Consider the following 23,930-nt stretch of genomic DNA (forward strand, 5'->3'; position numbering starts at 1 on the left):
GAGCATAAGCTAGATTAAAACCTTTACTAATTAGTTGCACTGGAGAGCTGAGAATGTTTCCAGATGAGAAACACAAAGCCATCACATGATCAGCTGTTACAAACAAGTGGATGGTGTCTTCATCCCCATGACAATCCGTCTGTCTTTGGTATGTTTATAGACATTTTCTAATTTTACAAAGAAAAACCTGAAAGCAAAAATGAAGTTACCAGAAAAAAACAAGTCCAGTGTGTATCCAATATTTACATTGCTTGTGTATACCACATACTATCAAGGATGCTTCATTTGGAACATTTCAGAAATAAGGCTGCTCACATCACCCGACTTCAACAATAACAAATGAAATACCAAGACTTCTCATTATTTGCATAACCCTATCAGTATTTAAACTTCCCTCCTCCATTTTTCCTACTTACTAGATAAAAAGGGTCTAATATATACTGTTATCTAACATGCAATATCTAAATAACATCTCTACAGAATGTACACTTCTGTACAGGGTGATTTTAGTTCAATGCTTAAAGCTAAAAATAAGACTATTTATGCCAACTTTTAGTTTTCTAAGCCCCCCATTAAGCATACTCTTCAGCATGAAAATCACTCACAAAAAAAAAAAAAAAGCATTTTTACTTTATCTCCATTTTAAACTTTTGGTAAAATTTGTTAATGTGAATATTATTTGAAAGAAAATACAGATTTTTAACTGCAAGATTTATGCCTGCAAGAAGTTATAACATCTTTTGTAACAATATAAATGTAGTTTTAATAGCGCATTATTATTCTCCCTATCTGATGTATAAATTTGAAAAGAAAAATCCCTATAGTGACACCTTGCTTTTAACCCTTTCTTTATTCCTCCAGTCTGTGAAATTACCTTTTTTTTTTAACTTGACTCTTAATTAATCTCCCTTCTAGTCTTTTAGACAAGGCAATTCTTTAGATAAAGGTAAACAAAACTTGATTAGCTTTTTACTGACTTAATGATATGATACTCGTATAATTGCTAGCCCACATGTAACATATCCAAGTATTTTTTGATTCATCTGCTTTACATTTCTGACCACCCCAGTATACTGAGACAGAATCTTCCTCTTCATGCCTTGCACAGCAAGAAGTTGTTTGAGCTCCTCTACAGAATTCAGTCTTTTCAATCACGTTATCTTTTCACCTAGCTTTCTAATGTATATGATGTATACAAATTGTGAAGACTATTTGTAACATTAAGGAACAGGTGTCCCCACCCTAATGAGCATAGCAGAAAAATATTACTTTATTTATACCTTTCATTGCACAGCTCTTAGCTGATTCCTAGATGACTTCAGCGAACTCCATGGGGCTTACTATTTTTCTTAATTGCCTTCAGTGAAGAATTTTGTCAAAAGCCTTTTGGAAGTCCAAATAAATTAGATCAAGCATTTCTTCCTCATCCATTATTTTGATGACATGTTCAAAGACTTCTAACAGATCAGAGAAGGTTTTTTTTCAGCAAAGCTACCCTGTTTTCTTTTAGCAGAATTTAATTTCGAGTTCTGTTCATAATTCTATTATTAATGATGTATCCAATCCATTTAACTAATACTGAGCTAAGACTTACAGGCCAGTAGGATAATTCTTGTTTGTTGAAAAAAAAAGCATCAAAACCAAAACAAAAGCCAGTTTTTAACCTTCAGTTTTTCAATAGGCAATTAAGTGCTAATAAAATTTGCATCAGTTCAGCCCCTTCAGTTCCTTACAAGCCTTGGCTGCAGACAATCAGCCACCTGATTCTGCTCTCTTTTTAGTTTTCACATTTCTCTTAGCATTTCTTTTAATTGCCCCAATTTAATATAGAGTCCCATCCTTGCTGCTTAAGAAGTATAGGTACTATTGCATATCTGTAACAATTCTCTCTAAATTCTTCCCTTTGCTCTTTAAAACAAACAAACAAACAAACAAAAAAAAAAAAACACAAAACAAAACAAAACACAGGTATGTCAATATTTTCATCAGATTTTCTGCTTCTGAGGTAGTTGAAAAAAATCTTTGTAATTTCTTTCATCTTTAGCCACAAGGTTCTCTGTCTGCCTCTTAGACTATACATTTTCCATCTTCCATTTTTTTCCTGACATAATATGTGTTCTATTTCAACAGTTCCACTTGGTCTGAATTTACCTGGAAGAGGCTACAGTTAAGGTCAAAGAAATGCTTAACACTCACAATTTTTTGTATTGATTTTTATAAATTTTTCTTAATAATCTGAAGATGACTTGCTATTTGCAATCCCATTCAAGTGCAAATTCAAATAATTACTCCTATTAATTTCAAGGTCACAAAAGGACATCTACTTATCTACTTACCTTAATTAAAAGGACTCACAATTGGTCATCTAAGTATTTTCTGATGCAGTAAAAATTTTGGAGCAAACTCCATTTTAAATGGCGTCAAGGTTACAATAAAAGAAACAGTATAAATCAATTTTAAAATTATACTTTTAAATAAACAATTTTTTAGGAAGTGTTCACTTAAATACAGCTTATAATGCTTTTTTTTTTTTTTTTTTTTTTTTTTTTTTTTTGTTAGATTGAGTGTCATTTTTCCCCTTTTTCTTTTCTTACCTTGTATTTCCATTATATCTCTTCCTGCCACAGAGAATTAGAAGATAGACTTTTGGATGATCTATAAAAGCTTAATTTACCAGAATTTGATTTTATTACATTCATACCAGAATAAAATGATCCTAACATTTCCTTTCTTCCAGAAAGCTCTGGCAGACTTTCCCCAGTCTGGGTAGGGTTTGTCCTGAAGCATCATGTCAGTGACCTACAGAGAAAACAGAGGTAACATATAGTTAAACTGCTGCCAGAAGAGAAAGCACTAAGAAGGACTTAACACTTTATGTATGACAAATCTGCTTCAGTTCTGATGATTTTAATTATAGACAGTAGAAAAATAATATTTCCAACATCATTTTTAATCAACTAAAAGTATATTGTCCTACACATTCTGCCTCTAGAAGTGCAAGCAATTCCTTGAAAAAGAAGGAAACCTGTGGAGATCCGAAAATAAGAAGAGAAGAAGAACTAACCTAAAAGTTAGGGCAAACTATAGAGTGTAAGTTGGTTTCGCCTATGGCTACAGAGCTTGCATACTTGTGGCTTTTCAGCCCAACCTGGGATGGGGATCCATTTCCATGAGAACAGCATCGGCAGCATTTTCACTCTTGAAGACAGAGTTGTATCAGGGAGCGTAAGCCTGTGAATTAAGCACTATATGCCATTTATAATCTCTTCTTGCTTTCTGGTATCACTAACAAAAGCACACTTGGGACTAGAGACATGAAAACCCCTTAAAACTTGCATGAAAATTAAAAATATGAAATATTTATTCTCATTTTCATAATTCCTATCTGAAAAGACCATCTGTTTCTCTGTCCAGAGACTCATATGCATGCACTACTTCTGGGTAGTACACAAAAGAATTAAAAATGACGTTCAGCTAAATGAGGGAGGTGAATACCCCTCAGGCCCTTGCACCTTTGGGAAGCTCATGTTTTCATATTCATTTATTTCAAGATAACTGTACTACAAGTTAGTGAAAGTTACATACAGTAAACTCAACACCTCTGTTGTGCAAAAGATCCAGAAGAGTGGAAAAGCTATCCATACATAAGGGTTAAGAAAGAATTGATAAAGAACAGATAAAGGAAATAGGGGAGAGAACCTGCTACTAAATACAAGTGAAACAAATTCTTACTGTCTGTCATTGGTGTCAGTACACTGTGGAAAATTACTAATTGTTGTGATTAGTATGAAATGAAATTTCAATAGGAAACGTGTTCAACTTGAAGTCAAGATTTCTTGGTTTTATTTTCCACTGCATTCATCTTGGTACAGAGTTTTTAAGATCTCATTTCCATGTAGTGTGTGAGCTACTAGTTTCAAAGACATTAACAATGTTAAGAGAACACATAGCCCATGATTACATCAAAACGACGATAAACTCAGCTTCTAAATTTTGGCTCCTAGTCCACTGAGGGTTAAAATTGCTTAGTAAATTAGCCTGAAGGACTAGGTCTGAAGGATAATGAATATGTTAAATAAGTGGAAATACACATTCTAGGATTTTATGACTCCATTAAACCTAGCCTGAAGAAAGAGCAGATTATATTGTGCAATACCACCTTTATTAATTGTTTTCTGTAGGTAATTCTTTTCTTGGATAAACATGCTACGATACTTTTTTACAACACCCCCATTAGCTAAACAAATATTTCAATGAATATTTAATGTTGAACAAGACCTCTGTAAAGATTTAATTTACTACTTTAGTTACACTTAATCTCTTAGGAAAAATCTACACAGTAATAAATACTTGTGAAGAAGAACAGTTATTCTGAGAGGTTTTATTCAATTTTTAAAATAGTTGCTCCAGTCGCTTTCTGGGAAATACTTATTATTTGCTAGAAGGATGCAATCTGCTGCTCTATGACCAATTATTAGTGGCATGTTTCATGAGAATGACATTCAAGAAGGAGATATTTTTTGAGGAAAATGGCAAGAGGAGGCAGGAAATGTTCTTTCTGATATCAGACAGTTGGTCCCTCATCTCCCAGCTGTGGCATTTATTTAAAGTCATATCACCAGATCAATGTCAGGTCACTTGCAGCTAAATTGGCTGAAGCAGAGACAGTCATTAAACGGATGCATTCCATAAAGAGAAATCCAATTACCTTTTGCATTAGAGAAATCAAATTCATTTTCTGGTTTAGTCAAGGACGGCTTACGGGAGAAAAGTACTCAACACTGTCAAAGTGCAAATAACTTTTTGGACAGAAACACCAAAAATCATTGCTGTTGGTAGAATGCTTTTGGAAAAAGAAACAAAAACATAAACTTTCATTTAATTTGCACAACTTAATAATATGAGATGTGCGTGGTTTGGGGGTTTTTATTTTTTCTCTTTTTGTATTTCACTATGCAATTACTGACTAGTAAACATCTATCTTTTTTTTTTTTTTTTTTTTTTTTTTTTACTCTGCTGTATTTGAAAACACTGCTGATATTCAGGAATAGAAAATAATTGATCGCTTCAGTAATTCTATGTATCCCTGCATCTTACATAATCAAGATAAACCAGAGAAAGCAACTTACAAAGTAATTAAGTAATGCATTTTTTTTTCTTGAACAGCTAAGAGATGTGATATCATACTTTAAACAATTAATTACACTGACTCAATTCAAAAAGAAATGGCCCTTATTATTATGACTATACTCTTTCATTTTATTTAGTGTCTAATGAGAGAAATGGATAGACTGAATGGGAGTACACAAAGCTTCGTAATGCACTGACTTTTTCCGTTACAAATGCCAGAGCAAAATATTTTCATTAAAATATGTAAGTATGCTTTGCAATATATTATGTGATCTTAAATTTCACTTTGCCAAATAAAAATAATACTTTATTAACTACTTATACAGTTCATTTCACATTAACTATAAAAATAACAATGTTTTTAAAGGAATATTACTATCATTAAATTAGTAGCAAAATTATACGATTCACTGTTTTTACTACAGAAAATTACATTGTTATTTTTGATATCGTCATATCATATTGTATCACATCATATAAAAGAAAGTGAGTTTCAAAGTCATGTTAAGAAAAAGTAACTTACACAGACAACCAGAGCAGAAAGCAAAAATTTAAAGCAACAAAAACAACCAACCAACCAAAAAAAAGAGAAACAAAGACAGAAACAAACAAAAAACAACAGTAGGACACTGTAGGATATCTAAGGTACCTCACTAGGTGGAACAGCAAGGTAGCTTAAGGATCATATATATATTCTTTCCATGCCACTGGTCTTTGAGCATATTGCTTGGGATGCTCCGCACATACCTTGCATCTCTGCTCCCTAGACAACCATGTCCAAAAACACTGTGGTGGAAGCCACAGAATCCTTCACAGCAATGTCTGCAGTGGGAGTTTCATGAAAGCCTAACTATTTTCTATTAATAAGTTAATTGCAAGTGATGCTTTCTTAAAAAAAAGAAGAAAATGACCTCATACTATGGCCATGTTTTCAAAACATCTTCCAAATTACTCATTTGTAGGAGCTACACTGTGATCTTCAGAGCACTAACTGATAATTCCTGGAAAACTGATGTGGCATGGGCTTCTGGCCAAGCTGTTTTCATCTGCTGAATTGCTTTTCAGAAACTTAAAAATATAAAAGTACATCAAATAGTTTCATAGTAGCACTTGTCTATAAAAGCTACTGTAGAAACTGCATCTTGGAAGAGAAATGGAAGCTGGACAAGCTCTCGAGGATGTGATGTGTTCCATGGCACAACGTTAATTAAGTAGATACCACCTTCAGTGGAGGATTTTCATTGCTTTATTCACACTTTGATAAATCATCAAAACAGCATAAGAGCAACCCTCCAGAATTTAACCCAATTTAACAAAATGTGGAAGAAGCCAAGATCCGCAAGAAAAGCCTGAAAATACAAACCATATGGTGAACTCTGATTATTTATTTATTTATTTATTTAGATTCAGTAATGAGCAGTACAAGGTATAACAACCAGCAGGACTGCAACATCTTGTATCAGTAAAGAAGCGCAACTACTGCAACTACTCAGATTAGAGGGCAAAATTTCTTGGTGCTATTGCTGGAAAGTGGAGTAGCTTGAGTAACTGCATTTGGTAAAATCAATAAAAAATGAGTAAAAAAACAGGCAGAATGACCATCCTGCTTGGATGGGACAAATTTTGTGTTCCAAGCAATGTTTCAGAAGAGCAAGTTTTATTTTTGGTGAATTACCTATCCTTCTCTTTACCATATATTTCTACCACTATCAAATATATGACACAGATGTTGTAAGTGTTAATTTATTTATATTTTTAGCAGCTTCAAAATTTCAAAATCTCTTGATTTAAATCATAATCCTCCTCATAACTAGCACTAAATCAATTTAATTTGAAACTCATCCTTGAAACAGTTCAGGATTAGAGCTTTTCCACTCTCCCCAAACTATTTAAAAAGGAAATTGATTATTTTCAGTCTTCCAATTGAGAAACATAACTGATAGGAACAAGACATAAAGCACTAGTGGCAGAAGTGTTCCATGTAGCAGTCACAGCAGAGCACTGGTGGGAACCAGGGGACACGAGCAATTTCCCAGGGTAGGTGTGTGCACGTCACTTGGTTTCATACAGCACAATGTTTCTCATCAAAATAGCCTGTTGGTGCTTTCTGTAAGTACTCATCAATGCTTACATAACAGCAAGAGGGTTTGTTTGTTTGTTTTTCCATAGATGGTGTGGCTAAATCAGGTTAAAGTATTAACATTTATAGAAGCCAAAGTATGAAGTCAACGAGAGCCAATATGTACCACGAAGTATGTACTGCACTCCCATTCCACTTCCTTCACTCTGTAGCTATGTGCTTTTAGGTAAAAACTATACATAAGTGGTCCACTAACTACACATCAATTCTTTATCACATCATGGTCTTCAAGTACTATACTACATCATGGCAAGTGTACACAAAACCAGGGATACATTTAGCACTTAGTCATTAAAAGCTTCCATCCATCATTTTTGTCTTCATTCTCTTTGAGATAAAAATTGCAGAGTTGTTCACTTGAAGTACAAGAGTAACCTATATGGAAGATGCTTTTATGCTTCTATCAGCTGGACACTAAGGAAAAAAAACCTGTCTGCTGCAGATCATAGCTCATCACTTCCATGGCTTACACAGCAATAATGTGAAATGTCTTCGTTAATTATGAAATTCTTTTAGCAGATGAGCAGAAGTGTCAAAAACTTTGATACACATACCTCAGAAATAACTGCTAATTTATTTTAATCCATTCTGCTGCATTTGGAAAACACAGAATGTGGAACTGTTTGAAAAATATGCAACAAATATTTATCCTCAGTTTTCTGATCTATAGGAGAGAGGAGTTTTTTCAAGCTAAATATTAAGTCAGATGCAAATGCATTGCTAGATTTTAAAGTAGTTTTGTCTGCTTGTCTATTTTTAAACATTCCTAATGCAGCTTCATTGCTACCCTGAAAACAACCACACTCATTAAATTTTTTCTCCTTCATTTTAATTGTAAGAAATTCTTTTTATATTTGCATTTGCAAAGCAAGAGCAATCACAGAGACAAAATATGGCCCCTTCAATCTACTCTTTAATTGTTTTCTCAGTTTAATCAGAGCTAGCACATTGTTCTTGCCTTAGCAACACATTGTTTCAACAATAGGTAAACCCTAAAACCAACATAAATTTGCCATTACAATTCAGTGATCACTATGAGATAAATACTACTTTGTTTCACTTTTGTTGCTTCCACAACAGCCCCCAATATTATTTTCTGCCCATTTTCTATCAGTGTTTTCAGTGTTGCCCTTGCAAGCTATGCTACATCAGAATTATTCTCTTGATCCACAGCTTTTGCACACATGCACTGCCTTAAACCTGCATTTCTACCAAACACAGTTAAAATACTTCTTTTCTACAGACATTGAGAATGTTAATTACTGCTGTCTTTACTGATCCATGTAAATTTATTTCTTCTCCCATTGAGGAAGCAGAAAATCTCTTTTTTAGCCAGCAGATCTTTGATTTGGTTTTTTGAATATTACCACAGCAGCTTCTGGCATAGTAGCAATTCATGCAGAGATATCAACAGCAAGACAAGAACAACTTTAAAAACAAAACAGAACAAAACTATACCAAAAAGCTTCCCTTAGATACCAAGAGGTGAGTCAGGAAGGAATCTGGCCTGCAATTGTTTTATGTATATTCAAATTATTCTGGAAATTATGCTCTGCATTTCAATACCCACAGAAATAATTCCTGACTAAATGTTATTACAAAAAAAGAAAGAAACAAACAAAAAATCTAAAACACAGAAAAAAAAAAAGCAATTTCCTTTAACTGGAACTTTTTTTGATACTTCATAAATAGAAATAACTGTTGTTTAGGACCAATTGTACAAATAAAGTAGGGCTTCTTCAAAAAACATCTCAGCTACACTAGCCCATCTCCTACCACATTTCAAGTCCCTACTGTACACAAAAATCACTGAGTATTTGCAAAACAGTATGCTAATTGCCATGTGGCAAGTGCTTGCTATTTAAATAGACATTGACACCATCTTTCAGGAGATATTTTTTCTTGCTTTACTACTTCCTTATCAGGTTACAAGTGCATAAGCAGAGGTCTGGGTAATACCACGTATTACAGATCAAGTGTGATACAGAAACCACACCATGATTTTTATTTATGGCATTCAATTCCATTCCATCTTAGGCTGACATGGCAGGAAAACTTGATTTATTTAGGGAGCTTGGTAGCTTTGCTAAAGGCAAGAGGCAGACGTCATGACAGGTCTGGCACATGTATGTCATACACATCTAGACCAATGTAGATTCTTTTTATAGTCATAGAAAAGGAAAAGGCATTTCTGGAGTGCAATTCATTTCAAAATAGACTATGTTTTATTTCTCTTCACTCTAAAAAGGATCTGCTCAAACACAGATATTCACACTGATGACATTGGAAGTCTTGTAACATGAATCAAAAACAAGTTTTCTACATTTCTTAGTTTTTCTCATTGAAGTGTCATTAGTTCATTAGGTGATGGCTCCTAAGGGATGAGGTTTTGTCACATGGAAAGGTCATATTCACATATCTCATGCCTAAAAAGTGGACTTCTGCCCTCAGTGGGCTGATTCAGTTCCTTGGACAGGTCTTGGACATAAATAAGCACAGCTGAAGGATTCCGGAGAATGGACAAGTCATATCACAGAAGGATGATGCACAAAATGGTTATCTTAGAGAAGCTTTGAATGCCCCGTCCCTGGAAGTGTTCAAGGCCAGGCTGGATGGGGCTTTGGGCAACCTGGTCTGGTGGGAGGTGTAAGCAATCAACAAGCAAAACACCAACAAAGGGCTCAAAATGTGTTCATGCTGCAAGGGCCTTTTCATGAAAAACACAAGTAGTATTTTTTAAGTTAGGATGGGACCCATGATATTTTGGAATATAACAGGATTGCAAACATAACCCTATTTACTTCCAAACTACAGTAATGTACATGTCTGGGGCTCCCAACTGTATAGTCACATCACCCAAACACTGGAGTGTTTTAGCATATGTGAATCTATACATGAAATGATGGCACAGTTAAGGTGTGATCCAGTCTCTGGGACTAGGTTTTAACCATAGCAAAATTTTAATGTCTGAATATACCTGTAAGTCATAGACAAGAAGTTTAATTGACCCATCTCATAAAGGACACAGAGCTTAGAAAGCTCACTGTCGGCAGCAATGTAAAATTGAAAAAAGTCTGGTTTGACTTATCTTAGGTATGGCATAGATGCTGAGCTGTTCTGGTTACATTGCCAACCATTCAGGCTATAGCCACAAGGAGTACTCGTGTCTCCAAAGTCAGTTCTCCCAGACTTTACCAACAGAATGCTTACCAGAGGACCAGCTGTGGAGCATGCTCCCTGTCTAGGCATGTATTTAAACAATAAACCACCCAGTTCCCAAGACATGAAGGAGTCCTTTGCAAGACATATTCAAAACAGAAAGGGTTTTACTGTTTGAATTTACTTCAGGTTTACCTTCTTTCAACATCTCCATCTGACAGCTTTCTTGGTAAGACTTGCATGCCTTCATGTGCTGTAACAGATGAGCCATTAACTACTACTCTTGGGCAGTGGTATCGTTTGGATTCTTATCATGAAATCTTCAGAGACAGAGGCTCACTGTTGGACTTGTAAACCGTCAGTGCAACTTTTCCTGTATAGTGTGTGTTTCGATGTGCCAGAAGTTATCATCTACTCTTCTGAGAAATTGTTAAATGCAATCACAGAATCATAGAATCATAGAACAGTTTGAGTTGGAAGGGACCTTAAAGACCACCCAGTTCCAACTCTTGTTGAACCTTATGAGGTTTGCACATGCCAACCTCTCAGGCCTGCCCAGGTCCCCCTGGATGGCATCCATTCCCTTCAGAGTGTCGACCACACCACACAGCTTGGTGGCATCGGCAAATTTGCTGAGGGTGCACTTATTCCCACTGTCCTTGTCACTGACAAAGAAATTAAACAGCACCGGTCCTGATACTGACCCCTGAGTAACACCACTCATTACTGATCCCCACTTGGACATTGAGCCACTGACCACAACTCTCTGAGTGCAAATTGTAGTTTTGAAGTTCTTGCTCTGCAGATAAAAGTGGATATAAATGACAACAAATATGCCCCTTGTCTTTTCACCTGCCTTTCCCTTTCCTACTATAATTTTTAATTATATTTTATGAGTTAAATGGTAAGAGCCAAACTAATTCATAGGCAGGACTTACAGTCAGGACATAGCATTAGGGTGAGTCTATAGTAGGTGAGGGAGTAAAAGAAGAAACATTTATGGTAATAGAAAATTACTTATGGGCAAGTTGGGGGGCAGTGTTGTTTTCCTCTCTGTTTAATTCCTACATAGTGACTACTAAGGAAGTATTTTCTTGTGGAGAGGGCTGAGTGAATGTAAGATGTAACAAGTCTTTTACCACTCAATTCTTGGGAATTATATTTACATCAGGCAGTGTGTTCCAGATCAATTGTATGTGTTAAGTAGAGCAAAAATAATCAGCATAAGCACATTTTTCAAAGATCTTCATTGATACCTACATCGTGCAGAATCGGGTATACATGAATTAATCAGTTCAAAGAAAAACACAAGATCTGATTTCAAGCTCTGATGTTCACCCTCTGTCTTTCACCATTCTCTCACACCCAGGCACAAAAGCCACAGGAGAATGGTCTGCATGTAGGGAGGTCCCCAGTGACATGCAGGAGGCACAATGCCACCTTACTAAGACATCTGCCTGCTTACTCGTGCCAGAACCGAGAGCCCAATTAAATGAAAATCCATCTCCACACTGCTGACATCGTGCTGCTTTTCCAGTTGCTTCAGAGCTGTGATGTACTGACAGCTCAGAGTGGTTTCAATCCATTTCATTTCTGTACAGAGGCAGGCATAGAGAAGTGGGAGCTTTAGAATAAGTAAATGAGAACATGAGATTTCCTTTTCATGGTCTTTCTTGTTCTGCACTCGTTGATCAAACATAACTGGCATTTTTCTGCATTTTCACTCTAAACAGAGATTGAAAAACCTTCTACACAAAACAGGCTGCTCAGTTTCTAGAAACAGTAACTCAAAAACTACAGATTTAACAGGAAACAAACTGCAAAAAAAATGTGAAGCACTTCTGAAAAATCTTCCCATGGTTCTTTAGAATATTTTCTTTATACTACTATAGGTTATTATACAACTAAAAGAATTTTCTGCTCAAATCCTGGTTCTTTGCCAGATTTCTGTGCAACATCATTATTGTTTTTAATTACCCTTGTATATTGGAGCTACAACCATACTGAGAAAATAATCCATCAACCATTTAGCGTGTCTATAAAGCAATGGTGTCTCACATCTTCTGGGCAATTCTGTACTTCAGGTGCCAATATGGTCATAGTTTTGGCTAATCCCTTAAAAAAAAATTACTTTAATCTGATTTGTGAACCAACTCTTTTGTGTCAGAATTTGTTCTTTAGGAACATTTCAGAAGTCATTTTTTGAAAGCTCAAATCATAAGTAAAATCCAAAAATAATTGTAAAAATGGCACAAAAGAAGAGTAGTATATTTTCAGAAATCTGAGAAATACCAATTACTCTTAAACTGTACCAAGATTGTTTAAGGTTTGTCAGGATTGTTCTGCTGAAAGAGAAACAAAAAATTAGGGGAGGGTGTCAAGACAATGGAGCCAGACACTTTCACGTGGTGCCCAACAACAGGATGAGAAGCAACGGGCATAAACTGACACACAGTTCAGAAATGCCAAACTAAGAAAAATAATGTATTTAAGTTTCTTTTATTTGCATTCAGACATGTTTTCAAAGACTTCCCCTCATTTTATTGTTCAGCATGACGCCACATGGGATGGGATGTCCCTTTGGCCAGTTTGGGTCAGCTGTCCTGTATCTGTGCCCCCCAGTCTCCTTGCTGGCAGGGTAGTATAAGTAGAAAAGTCCTTGGCTTAGTGTGAGCACTGCTCTGCTACAACTAAACCATCAGGGTGTACTCAGCATTATTTTCATCCCAAGTCCAAAACATGGCACCATACCAGGAAACTACAAAGAAAATTACCCTCTCTCTGCCAGAACAATATGATACATTGAAATTAAGTAGAAAATAGTTACACAAAATTCCAAGCTCAGGCTTTTAGATACAAATCCTGCTATTGAGGATTCAAGACAAAATATTACAATTTTTGGCAATAGTGAATCTTGACATCTTTTTGTACAATAAACAGCAAAGGGGAAAAGATGGTGGGCAAACATGAACCAAAAATGTTTCAGATACCTATTTTTTGGTGAGGGGAAAGAAAACTGAAGACACACGAGAAAATGGTTTATGAATAATTCTTAAATATTAGTTGGGTTGCTAAAGTTTATTTTGGAAAAGGAGGCACTGCAAGATGAGAGCTGGGAGAAATTTCAGGCAAACCTAGAAACAGGATTTTACACTTCCTTCTGGACTGGCACTGAAAGATGTTTCATAGCCAGTTTGACAGTAAGTAGAGAACTGATTTTGCAGGCTGGGAAGTCAAGGATGGCTAGAAATGATTGTTAGTAATATTGTTTTCTTGCTTCCCCTTGGCTATAGAAAATAGTAGTTTTTAACCAAAATGCTGTTACCTGAGCATAGGCAGACCTTTGTATTTCTGTTGTTTTAGTTCAATAATGAGTGAAAGAGTGTCAGAACCTCTCACCAAACAGAATATTCAAAGAGAAGGGAAGGAAGTTTGTTCCACTGCTTCAGCATATTTGAGAGCACAACCCTCAACATATGGTTGTTACTCAGCCTTCTATATCATAAAGTCTGTGTCCATGCTATACTTTCATTTGAAAATGAATTTCTCTTATATAAAAAAGAATCGAGACTTTTTTTTCTTGACATCAAAGGCATAGCTATCCATCTGCAAATGTTCATCCCATGGGGAAGCAGGATTGATATCATTTAGAAGAAAGCAAATAATATTAGATCATGGTTGCACAGTTACTTGCCATTTGTTTGACATGCTTATTCTTTACCCCCTCTCTACACACAAACCCATATGAATTCAACTAATGGTCACTCATTAAAATGTACTTTTTCCTTATTTATATTCATAAGGCACACTGTAGAGCAAACCAACATATTCTTTAAAAAAGAACAAAGGAGAAAAATCTCAAGGATATCAACTTTACATGAAAGGGAAAGTTGCTTTTTTAGTTCAGATGTTACAAATTAAAAAATGCTACTTTATCAACATGGTGTAAAGCATATTTTTTTATCAGATTTCCTTTTGAACAACAATTTTTTTGGTCAATTATTACTTTTATGTGGATAGTTCTCAAAGCTGAACCATACTGTGTGCACAGCTGATATAGTACAATCTTTGCTCTACAGCTGGTCTTGTTTGTCATCTTAGCTTACTTGATTAAGCATTTTAATCAGTGTTTTGCATAAGATTGTGCACCTTCTGTTGGAAATTGCCTAGCTGGTATTTAATTGAAAACCAGTTGACTTCTCAACATCTTTCTTGGCTTTGTCCATTTCTCATTCCATAACTTCTGAAAGGTTTATAATAAGTATCTCAAATTCCTTCTTTCTTTGCAAAATAATAATGAATGTTTTCCAATCATTTCAAAATTCTGTACTAGCAATGTTGGTAAGCAGCTTCCAATGATGCTGGTAAGCTCTTTTACATTTAGCATAATGCCTTGGAGAATAACAGAACTGCTTTCTCTTTCCATAAGCTTTGACCTTTTGCTTCTAACTAATATTAAATGTTAGTTGTAAGTATTATATTTATTCCTTCTCTTCTCACTGTTTCATTAAGTCACTCCTTTTCTTCAGCCAGATATGGTGGTCATTTCTTCTGGATGAAGTGATTCCACTTTTTCCCTCGGAGTTCTCAGGAAATTGAATGTAGATTATATTTGCATGCTTGAATTAGCTGTAAAGTATAATTTAAAATCACCTTTATTTCATTTATCCTACCTATATTTATATATGTTTCCCTTATGATATTAACATAACCCTGTAGCACTGTCATTTTGGCTTTTCCGAAGAGACCATTTGGCTGGACTCCAGCTCTTTGCCCTGCTCTCTTAGCACACGGAGTGAAGCACTATACTTTAGGAAAATTTAAGACTTCCCTCTGGAGCCCAAATCATAGTGTCTTAGTACATTCTAGATTTTTTCTCTTTATTAAGGAAATAAAAATATCTACACTGACTAAGCAGAAAGAAAAGAACTTATAAAAATCTGTGTCCTATAATTGCAAATAGAAAGCAGAAAATTATTTAAATTATTAGGGTTCTCAAACAATTGTATTTTTTCAAGGGGAATAAGACAACAAACTCACTTTATCTGGGAATAGATAAAGATTCTATATTTATGGAATATCCACTACTGTAATACTAGGTAAAGTAAATACATGTTTACACATCATTTACATATTTAAGTTATATTATCTCTACTCCAAATATAGACCTTATACTTTACTAAAGTAAAGTATCTGCCTTGCCAAAGATGGGTCATCTTTAAACCAGTTCCTCAGAAACTTCAGTTTCAACACCTTGGAGTTCCTATTGTTGATCATAAGTCCTTGCTCAGAAAAAAATAAATAATAATAATAAAAAATAATAAAATTACTCAGCCCAGGACTGAGTATCCTGATTATATGAGTGCACTGTGACATTGTACTTGACAACTCCATTCCACCTCCAGCTTGAAAGATAGTTCATGGAAAAACTAAGCAAGTACTGATGTACTTGCACTTTAACCTATGTACATATTAACCTAGGTGGCATACTGCTGACTTGACTACTATCTAGCAGTTAATGTGGTAAATCTTCAAGGGCAAATGACAAATATAACTGTTAGTGCTCTGCCTGCATATAATGCATATAGCTGGAATATGTATTCCCTGATTTATCTTGACACATAAATAGGAACCTCAAGAAAATGTCCATTTTGGTTGGCTGAAAAATTGGAAGAGTTTTTTAGGTTCATTTATATAAACATATAAACATAAATCTATGTATGCTTGTAAAATAGTAATATCTATACTATTTTTCTATTAAAAATGCAACTCCTCTGTGAATATCAGAAAAAATATTTTATAACAGAAGAAGAATGGTATGATTACAGTTATAAATTAGCCACAATTGGTATGACCTTAGGTGTAGCATGAAGAATTTCTCATGAAAAAACAGAACATATATGTGAATTTTTAATTTGTAATTGTACCTCCTGAATCCTATTCAAAGAAAACCATGGTTTAATAGAGACCTTTATCAGCTTTGAAAAAATATGATGATTTTGATGGGAAAATGCACCAAGAAAATAGCCACTCAGACTTCACTGAAACAATAAGTTCTAAAAAAAAGAATGACCTCGATGGAAGTCGGAGAAATGTGGAAATGATATAATACTATAAAAATGATTGCACAAGGTTGAAATAAGCTCTCTGAAAAGGCACACTTACATATAGTTGCAAAAGAATGGAGAACTGGTTCAGAGTTTAAAAGTATGTGCTTACATTTCCTTCAATAGAAATGAAGGTTGAAGCTGACAGGTAGATTAACCCTAGATCACAGGAAGCTACTGCTTTAAAAGATATATTGGAATACTACCTAGGACATCTCAGGCCCACCATCAGTTCCTGAAACGTTCAAAAGACAATCTGAACATCTCTTCACATAATACATGAGATTAATGCACAAAACAAGAATCAAGTCAAGACAGACTGAAGACAGAGCTTCTGGGAGCAGAAAGTTCAAGTCTAAGACCCTAGTTTTATCATGAGCTTGAGAAGTCAGCAGAAAATAGGTACTATCTAAGGTTCTTAATTATACAAGCACTCTTTATTAGAGTAATCTCTGGACTTCTCACTTTCTGGATAAGTGAAGATATCTTAAAAATACACAGAATCCAGAGCTGTCAGGTAAACCTCTTCTATGTCTGCTGGAGAAACAATGGAATAATTGCTCAGTAATTCATAAGCTTTACAGTCTCATTTGATAAATATACAGAGAGACTTTATGAGAATCTTTGAGCATCTTTATCCCACACAAAGGAATGCAGCAAAGCAATCTCCAAGCTGGCATCAATACAAGCCACCATGTCTTCCTCTTAGTGCACCATGGTGCTATCTGCATGTACATAGCTTTGATTCACAGGCAGCTAATCTAAAATGTCCTGGCTTCCTGAAAGGCAGGCATGTTAATTTTGATGTAGTACCACAAGGCACAGTTTTTGTTCTTAAGACACAGGCCTGACATCTATCCATCACACATCCTAGTGATTCTTATGATGGTTTTATCACATATGGGTTTAGATTTAGGCTGTACCCTGACTATCTTCATTTACAAATGAAATTCAATAAATTTAAACTAATTCACGATGTGAATTTTCATGAGTTTTTCAGTACAATAATAGGCTACAAAGTTAATTTTTGTTGTAATCCTGTATTCAGCAGATAGCAATTAAATTTAGCTTAACATGAGAAGAACCTCGAGTTTTCTGGCTTTGCTCTGATTAATGATCTATCAAATGTTGACTCACTGGGGTTTCTTCTGTATTAGGACTATGAATGAGAAGGTGATTAACACTGGCGACCACAGGTTCATTGAGCCAAATACCTCCCACATAGTGTCTTTACAGTAACCATGAAACTTCTGGGTTCCAGTAATGTGGAATGTAAATTTGAACAACAGTTGAATCACGTATATTGGGTTTACATGGCAGGGGTTTGGTAGTGGGGGGCTGCAGGAGTGGCCTCTGTGAGCAGAGCCCAGCAGCTGCCCCATGGTAGATAAGGGCCAGCTTCAGATGACAAGGGAATAAAACTGCTGTGCAACATGAGTGAGAAAATGTGAGAGAAGCAGCCCTGCAGCCCCCAAGGTCAATGCAGAAGGGGGCAGGAGGTGCTCCAGGCACACAGCAGCAGTTCCCCTGCAGCCTGTGGAGAGACCCCTGGTGCAGCAGGCTGTCCCCCTGCAGCCCATGGGTCCCACATGGAGCAGATCTCCACGCTGCAGCCCGTGGAGGAGCCCCCAGTGGAGCAGGTGGATGTGGCCTGGAGGAGGCTGCGGCCCATGGAGAGCCCCCGCAGGAGCAGGCCCCAGGCCAGAGCTGCAGCCTGTGGAGAGGAGCCCACGCAGGAGCAGGGGGTCTGGGGGGAGCTGCTGCCCACCCGTGGGGGACCTGTGCTGGAGCAGTTTGCTCCTGGGGGATTGGCCCTGTGGTACAGAGCCATATTGAAGGATCCATATTGTCTTTGGGCAGCCCCCGCAGGCTCAGTTCGGGAAGGACGGCATCCCGTGGGAGGGACCCCACAGGGAGCAGGGGCAGAGAGGGACTGTGAAGGAGCAACAGAGATAAAGCATTATGGCTGACCGCAGCCACCACTCCTCGTACCCCTGTGCCACTCAGGGGAAGAAGATAGAAGAGGGTGGAATGAGTTTTATTTTACTCTCTTTGTTTGTTTCTCACTTCTCTAGCTTGTTAGTAATATTTTAGTAAGTAACATTTTATTAATCTCCCTATGCTGTCTGTTTTGCCCATGACAGTGATTGTTGAGCGATCTCCCTGTCCTTACCTCAACTGTTGAGCCCTTTTCATCATATTTTCTCCCCCTTTCCCTTTGAGGAGGGGGAGTGGAAGAGCGGTTGTGGTGGAGCTCAGCTGCACAGAATTTGCTAGCAAGTCAGTGATCAGGCAAGGGGAGGACTGATTGCAGAATCACATTTTTCAGTCTCAGCTCTTTAATCACAACACAACATCCACAGTCTATATTTGAAAATAATATTTCTGCCATTTATAGCAAAATTATTTTTCCAGTTTTGATGACATAATAAACAAAAACATCCTGGCAACTACAAATGATAAACAAGACATATTTGGAGCTGTTACTTTTGATGCGATGCATAGAATTGATAAAAATGATCAGTAAAATGATAATTTCCTAGGTGTTTCAGTATAAAAACCAATGTAGCACACAAACAGCAAATGACTGTTTGATTTCCTGTATCATGAAGATACTTTAATTAAGCCCTCTTGCAAGCAGAAAAGGGGGATGCAGGCTTTTCAAGAAACAAATGAGGGATTAGAATTTGTAAAATCATGTTAAACAGCAGTTTATTTTTAATAGAGAAATTTTAACAGTGCACTAAAAAGTGATATTCACTATTCTTTTGCTACTACAAGAAAATAAGTTTATACCTAAATGAAGTGCACATTTGCATTTTTTGTTTTCCATTTTTGCATGCATTTTTGTCTATGCATGCATCTTATGCATAAACATAGGACTAAATACTCCATATGCATATGCCTTTCTGCCCTGAACAGAGCACTCTTAAGATCAGACTGGCAGAGACCACTAGCCCGAAAAATGAACTCAGTTCCCAGTTCCACAAAGTCTGTTGTACTAGCAGCAGCCTGCAAAGTCAAATACAGAGTCAACAGTGCTACCTCAAGCTCTTGGCCCAGTCTGTAAGGTCGGGAAGTCTCTTATACTGGTCTATCTACTGCTCTCTTACTCAATGACCCTTCACTCCCTGCTTGCCATCTGCCTCCCAACAGCATGCCTTCTTCATGCTGGTCTTGTTGGTTGCTTTCCCATTCCTATTGTGAAATAACATTATCTAATAAACAATAAATGATCCTAAGGGCCACATTTTTTTTTTTCTTTTCATAAACTCAGGGATTAATTTTGTCCTCCACCACTCCAGAGGGATTTTATCCATTTTAACCATTCTGGTAGAACAAAGTGGTCCAGAAGATTGTTCTTTGGGAGTCAGCATGAACACACAAAATATGCCAACTTTCTGGTAATCTGCACTGCCTCCACATTGTCACAGCTCCAATGTAATTATTACTAACAAAATAATTAACGTGAGGAAACATAAAGATGTGAGAAAGCACTTCTAGAAAGGAAAATGAAACAGAGGCAGAAGACACTATGCTGCTACAGAAGTGTTACAAAAGCAAAGAATGAACTATTTCAAAGGGAAGAATTAACATCAGGTTTCAGTGCATATCAAAGAGAAACAAGTACGGCATATTTACATACGTGTTTTAAAGTTATAACACCACAAGAGTTATCATTTGAGCACTGAAAATGATATTATGAAAGGTGCTATTTATGAAAGGCATTTATGTGCCCAAATTCTTATATGACATCCTAAATATACGGTAGGTACACATCCATACTATTTTACAGCCGAACGCACAAGAAGCACAGACAGCATATACATAGTTTCTCTTACCAAATACTTTAAAAGTGCTCCTATTGTGGTGGGAAAATATTGATACACTGTTAAAATACAATTTGCCTGTGCTCATTTTCAGGTTTGTAACTGTTGCTTAACTATTTGAGTATGAGTTTTTTAAATCTAAATTTTGAGTGAGAGATCCTGAACAGAAATGAATGAAATTCCACATCACCTCTTTTGGTCCTCTATCTTCTTTCACTTTTTTTTTTTTTTTTCTTTTTTTTATATCAAAGAAGTTTCTGTCTAATTTTTGCAGTATTTTTTTTCTACTATGTATTGTACAAATGTGTTTCACTTCAGAGAAAATCCATTACTGATAATTATTTTAGCAATTTTATAGAAGTTTTATAGATAAGTCATTTGCAAAACATTTTTCCTTTCTCGTTAGTAGCATGATAATGACAAAATTCCTGCTTCTAAATAAGTCCTGTGGCTTCTGACTACACTCCATTCTCATTAATTGCACTATAAATTAGAAATCCACCAATAAATATTATGGCACAATGATTAGGAATAGATTAAGCTGTCAATCGGAACACGAATAGCAGCAGATTCCTAGGGCTTATATTGTTTTGTGACCTTTTTAATTTATGAATAAAGGCAGGGAATTTAAAATCTGTAGTTAGCTTTGACAGATCAAAATAGTGAAGCCTTTCACAGTATTTTAAGCCAGACAACTTTGCACTAAAATGGATGGAGAGGATTCATGTGAGCCATTCTGATGACCCTGGCAATCTCCAGCTGAAGGATGGTAGAAAAAGGCAAGAAAAGGCCACTTCAGAAAGTTCTGCATAGCCATGGCCATGCTCATTTCCACACTTTTGTTTGGAATGGCAGTAAGTACATGCTGCTTTGTAGCTGCTGAAGGATTCAAAAAATAACTAGATAAACGGGATCAACCACACAGAAATGGTAAGGAAAGCAAATGAACAAAACCCATTTAACTCCAGCTAAGTTCAAACAAACTTGCTCAGACAGCTGTGCCTGTTTGCTATACTGGAGATTTCAGCATATTTTTGTCACAGTAAATGTCAAGTTATGGGCAAATTTTGGAAAAGCTTTATTTTTTCTGGAGTTGTCTTTGCAGACAGATGATGTGTCTTTTCCGTGTGAAAAACAATTGAATGTGGCTTGCATTTTAAATAAGTTTCTAAGGTAACAGTACATCTTGGCCCAGATCCCTGGGCTGAGACTTGGTCAAAAGCAGATAGTAAGAGCTTTAAATCATGTTTGTCTTTCTCGTCCTAAAACTTTTCAGGTTCTTATTCAGAATACAAATAATATATATATATTTTACTATATAAAATATATAATATATAATGTATATATTTAATATAAAAATTATATTGTTTCCCCTTCTCCTCAAGCCATCTTCATTATATCAATTTGCCATGGATCAGCCAGGCAAAGGGTGTGACCTGCAACAACTGCAGCTCCAGCTATAAATATCTACTTCTCACTGTAGATACTTAATTCCTCTAGAAGCAGTGGGGCTTACACATCTGGATTGGTAAAGCGCAGTTATGCCTTGCCAAAGACAGTTCTTTTATTCCATTGGTTGGGATGCTAATGACAAGATGCTACAAATATGGCACATAACAGAAGTATGGCCTGAAACCATCAAGGTACCTACCGGATGTTGAGCTTGTATGAGAACACTTCCCACAGAAATCCCATACATGAAAAGTTGAATATATTTCTATTGAACTGCCCTTTGCAAAGTTAACCTTGTGATGTTTGACATGGAAGAAATAACCGTTTCATACATGGCAATAGAAATGTGTTCGCCAAACCAAAGGTGTGGTTCACCTTTATGATTTTATGATTCACAAGGGATCCCCAAATATCTTCTGCACGCTTCTGAAGGATAACAGCAGCTCTGACTCAGGAGTTTTGTCTTGCCAGAATCAGTGGAAAGTCACTGTGAAAAAGGATGAAAAGGCTAACTTCTGCTCTCCATTACACAGCTGGTCACTTATGGGCAAGCGCATCAATGTGAATGTATGGCAAGGAGGATCATTGTTTTATACCCACCTAAAAAAGAACAAAGTTCATCCCAAAGACTTTGCTGTTCTTTTTAAATTCTTGTGCATCACAAGACAGTCAGACTTTCCTGTCACAGTTTATTACACTCTCACCAGAGCTGTTTGAAGTAAATTACAGATCCTATACTCCTGGTGTCTGTCACCTGTTCCTTGTGAACAATATGTTATGCATATAGCACAGTTAGCATCAGCATGGAAGGTATGGTCAATTTAGGAGCAGCTATGCTACAACATTGCTGCAAAGTACACATGAAATACAGAATTCTTAAAAAGATACCAGTCCGTTATTCACCCAACACTGAACAAAATTAGGAAAATTACTCAATTCTAATTATGGTACACAGTTTAAGAAATTAAATAAACAGTTTTAGAAATTATATCAACAGCAAAATAGTTTCTAAATATTAATTAAAGGTTCTATTTAAAAATATTTCATGCATGACTTCCTTACCATCTGTATTTGTAAAGCTCCAGAAGAAGAAAAATTTAACAACATCTGGTTAAAAATATTTGAAGGTACTAATGGTACACTGCTTCAATCTAAATTCAATAACAGTATTCACCCTCTCTTAGAAACATACTCTTTTACAGCTGAAAAGAATACCAATATATTCTTTGTGTAGACTTGTCATATGTCTACAAGAAGTGTCAAACTGTATTTTTAGCTATGGAGTTTACTTAATCCCACAAGACTTTATCTTGCCTTTATGTTGACAAATGAACAAGGCTGAAATATACAGGATCAGAGCTTCTGTCAAGATACACTGTGTTTCAAAAGTCATTGTTCTTGCACAGCTGTTTCCTTTAAGCTATTGGCTTAAAAACAGTTTTATTACTCTTCTGGGTTTCCTGTTGAACTCCTCAGTAGCTGTAGTTAATTGTCTCCAAGCTTTACTTTTCTAAGTAAAGAGAAGCCAAGAGAATGCAGTAGAAATATAATATGGTAGCAAATGTGATGAGGTGACTTTGATAACTGCTATAACACACAGCTGTGTTCTGGCTCGATTTTATTAGTTCCATGGTCCTGTTTTCCAAAATATATTCATGGTGCATTACCAGATCGAAGGAAAAAATGTTGCCTGCAACACTTTTAACACCTTTTAATTAGTAATACAGGCAATAATTAGTATTAAAATTATGTTTTGATTCGTATCTCAGACTTCATTTCTCTTTAATGCATTGATATTTAACAATGAAGAAGACTCTACCAGCTGCCTAGTCCAGTTCAATTTCTTCTATACTGATAAACAATACATTTCATCAGTTTATATATATATATAGTATTAAGAAATTCTAGCAGATTAAATATAAACTTTTTAATCTAGGTTTTATAATAGTTTGTTTTCACAAACACATTCTTGTATTGAATTAAACCGGGGAGGAGCCTTAGAAGCTTCCCCGTCAGACTAACTAGTTTACAAGCAAAATACCGTGCATTTGTCTGTTTTAACATCACCATAGACAACCTCTGCTAGACCTCACTTAGAAATACTGTCTCGTG

At 36.0% G+C, this 23,930-nt stretch overlaps 1 protein-coding gene across 8 annotated transcripts in view; it reads right to left on the reverse strand.

The window, feature by feature from the left end:
• The window catches only part of TMEM117 (transmembrane protein 117), a 217,003-nt gene that overhangs the window by 73,390 nt on the left and 119,683 nt on the right, over window positions 1-23,930 (reverse strand). For all 8 annotated transcript variants that reach the window (XR_014688795.1, XR_014688796.1, XM_084507022.1 and 5 more), the window contains one exon: window positions 2,702-2,799. Coding sequence is in view for 6 of the 8 variants with exons in the window: in XM_084507022.1 (XP_084363148.1) it covers window positions 2,702-2,799 (98 nt within the window). In the remaining 2 variants the exon portion in view is untranslated. The remainder of the gene's footprint in view (window positions 1-2,701; window positions 2,800-23,930) is intronic.

The sequence above is a fragment of the Aythya ferina genome (genome assembly GCF_964211825.1).
Source record: "Aythya ferina genome assembly, chromosome: 1".
NCBI classification, from domain to species: Eukaryota; Metazoa; Chordata; class Aves; order Anseriformes; family Anatidae; genus Aythya; species Aythya ferina.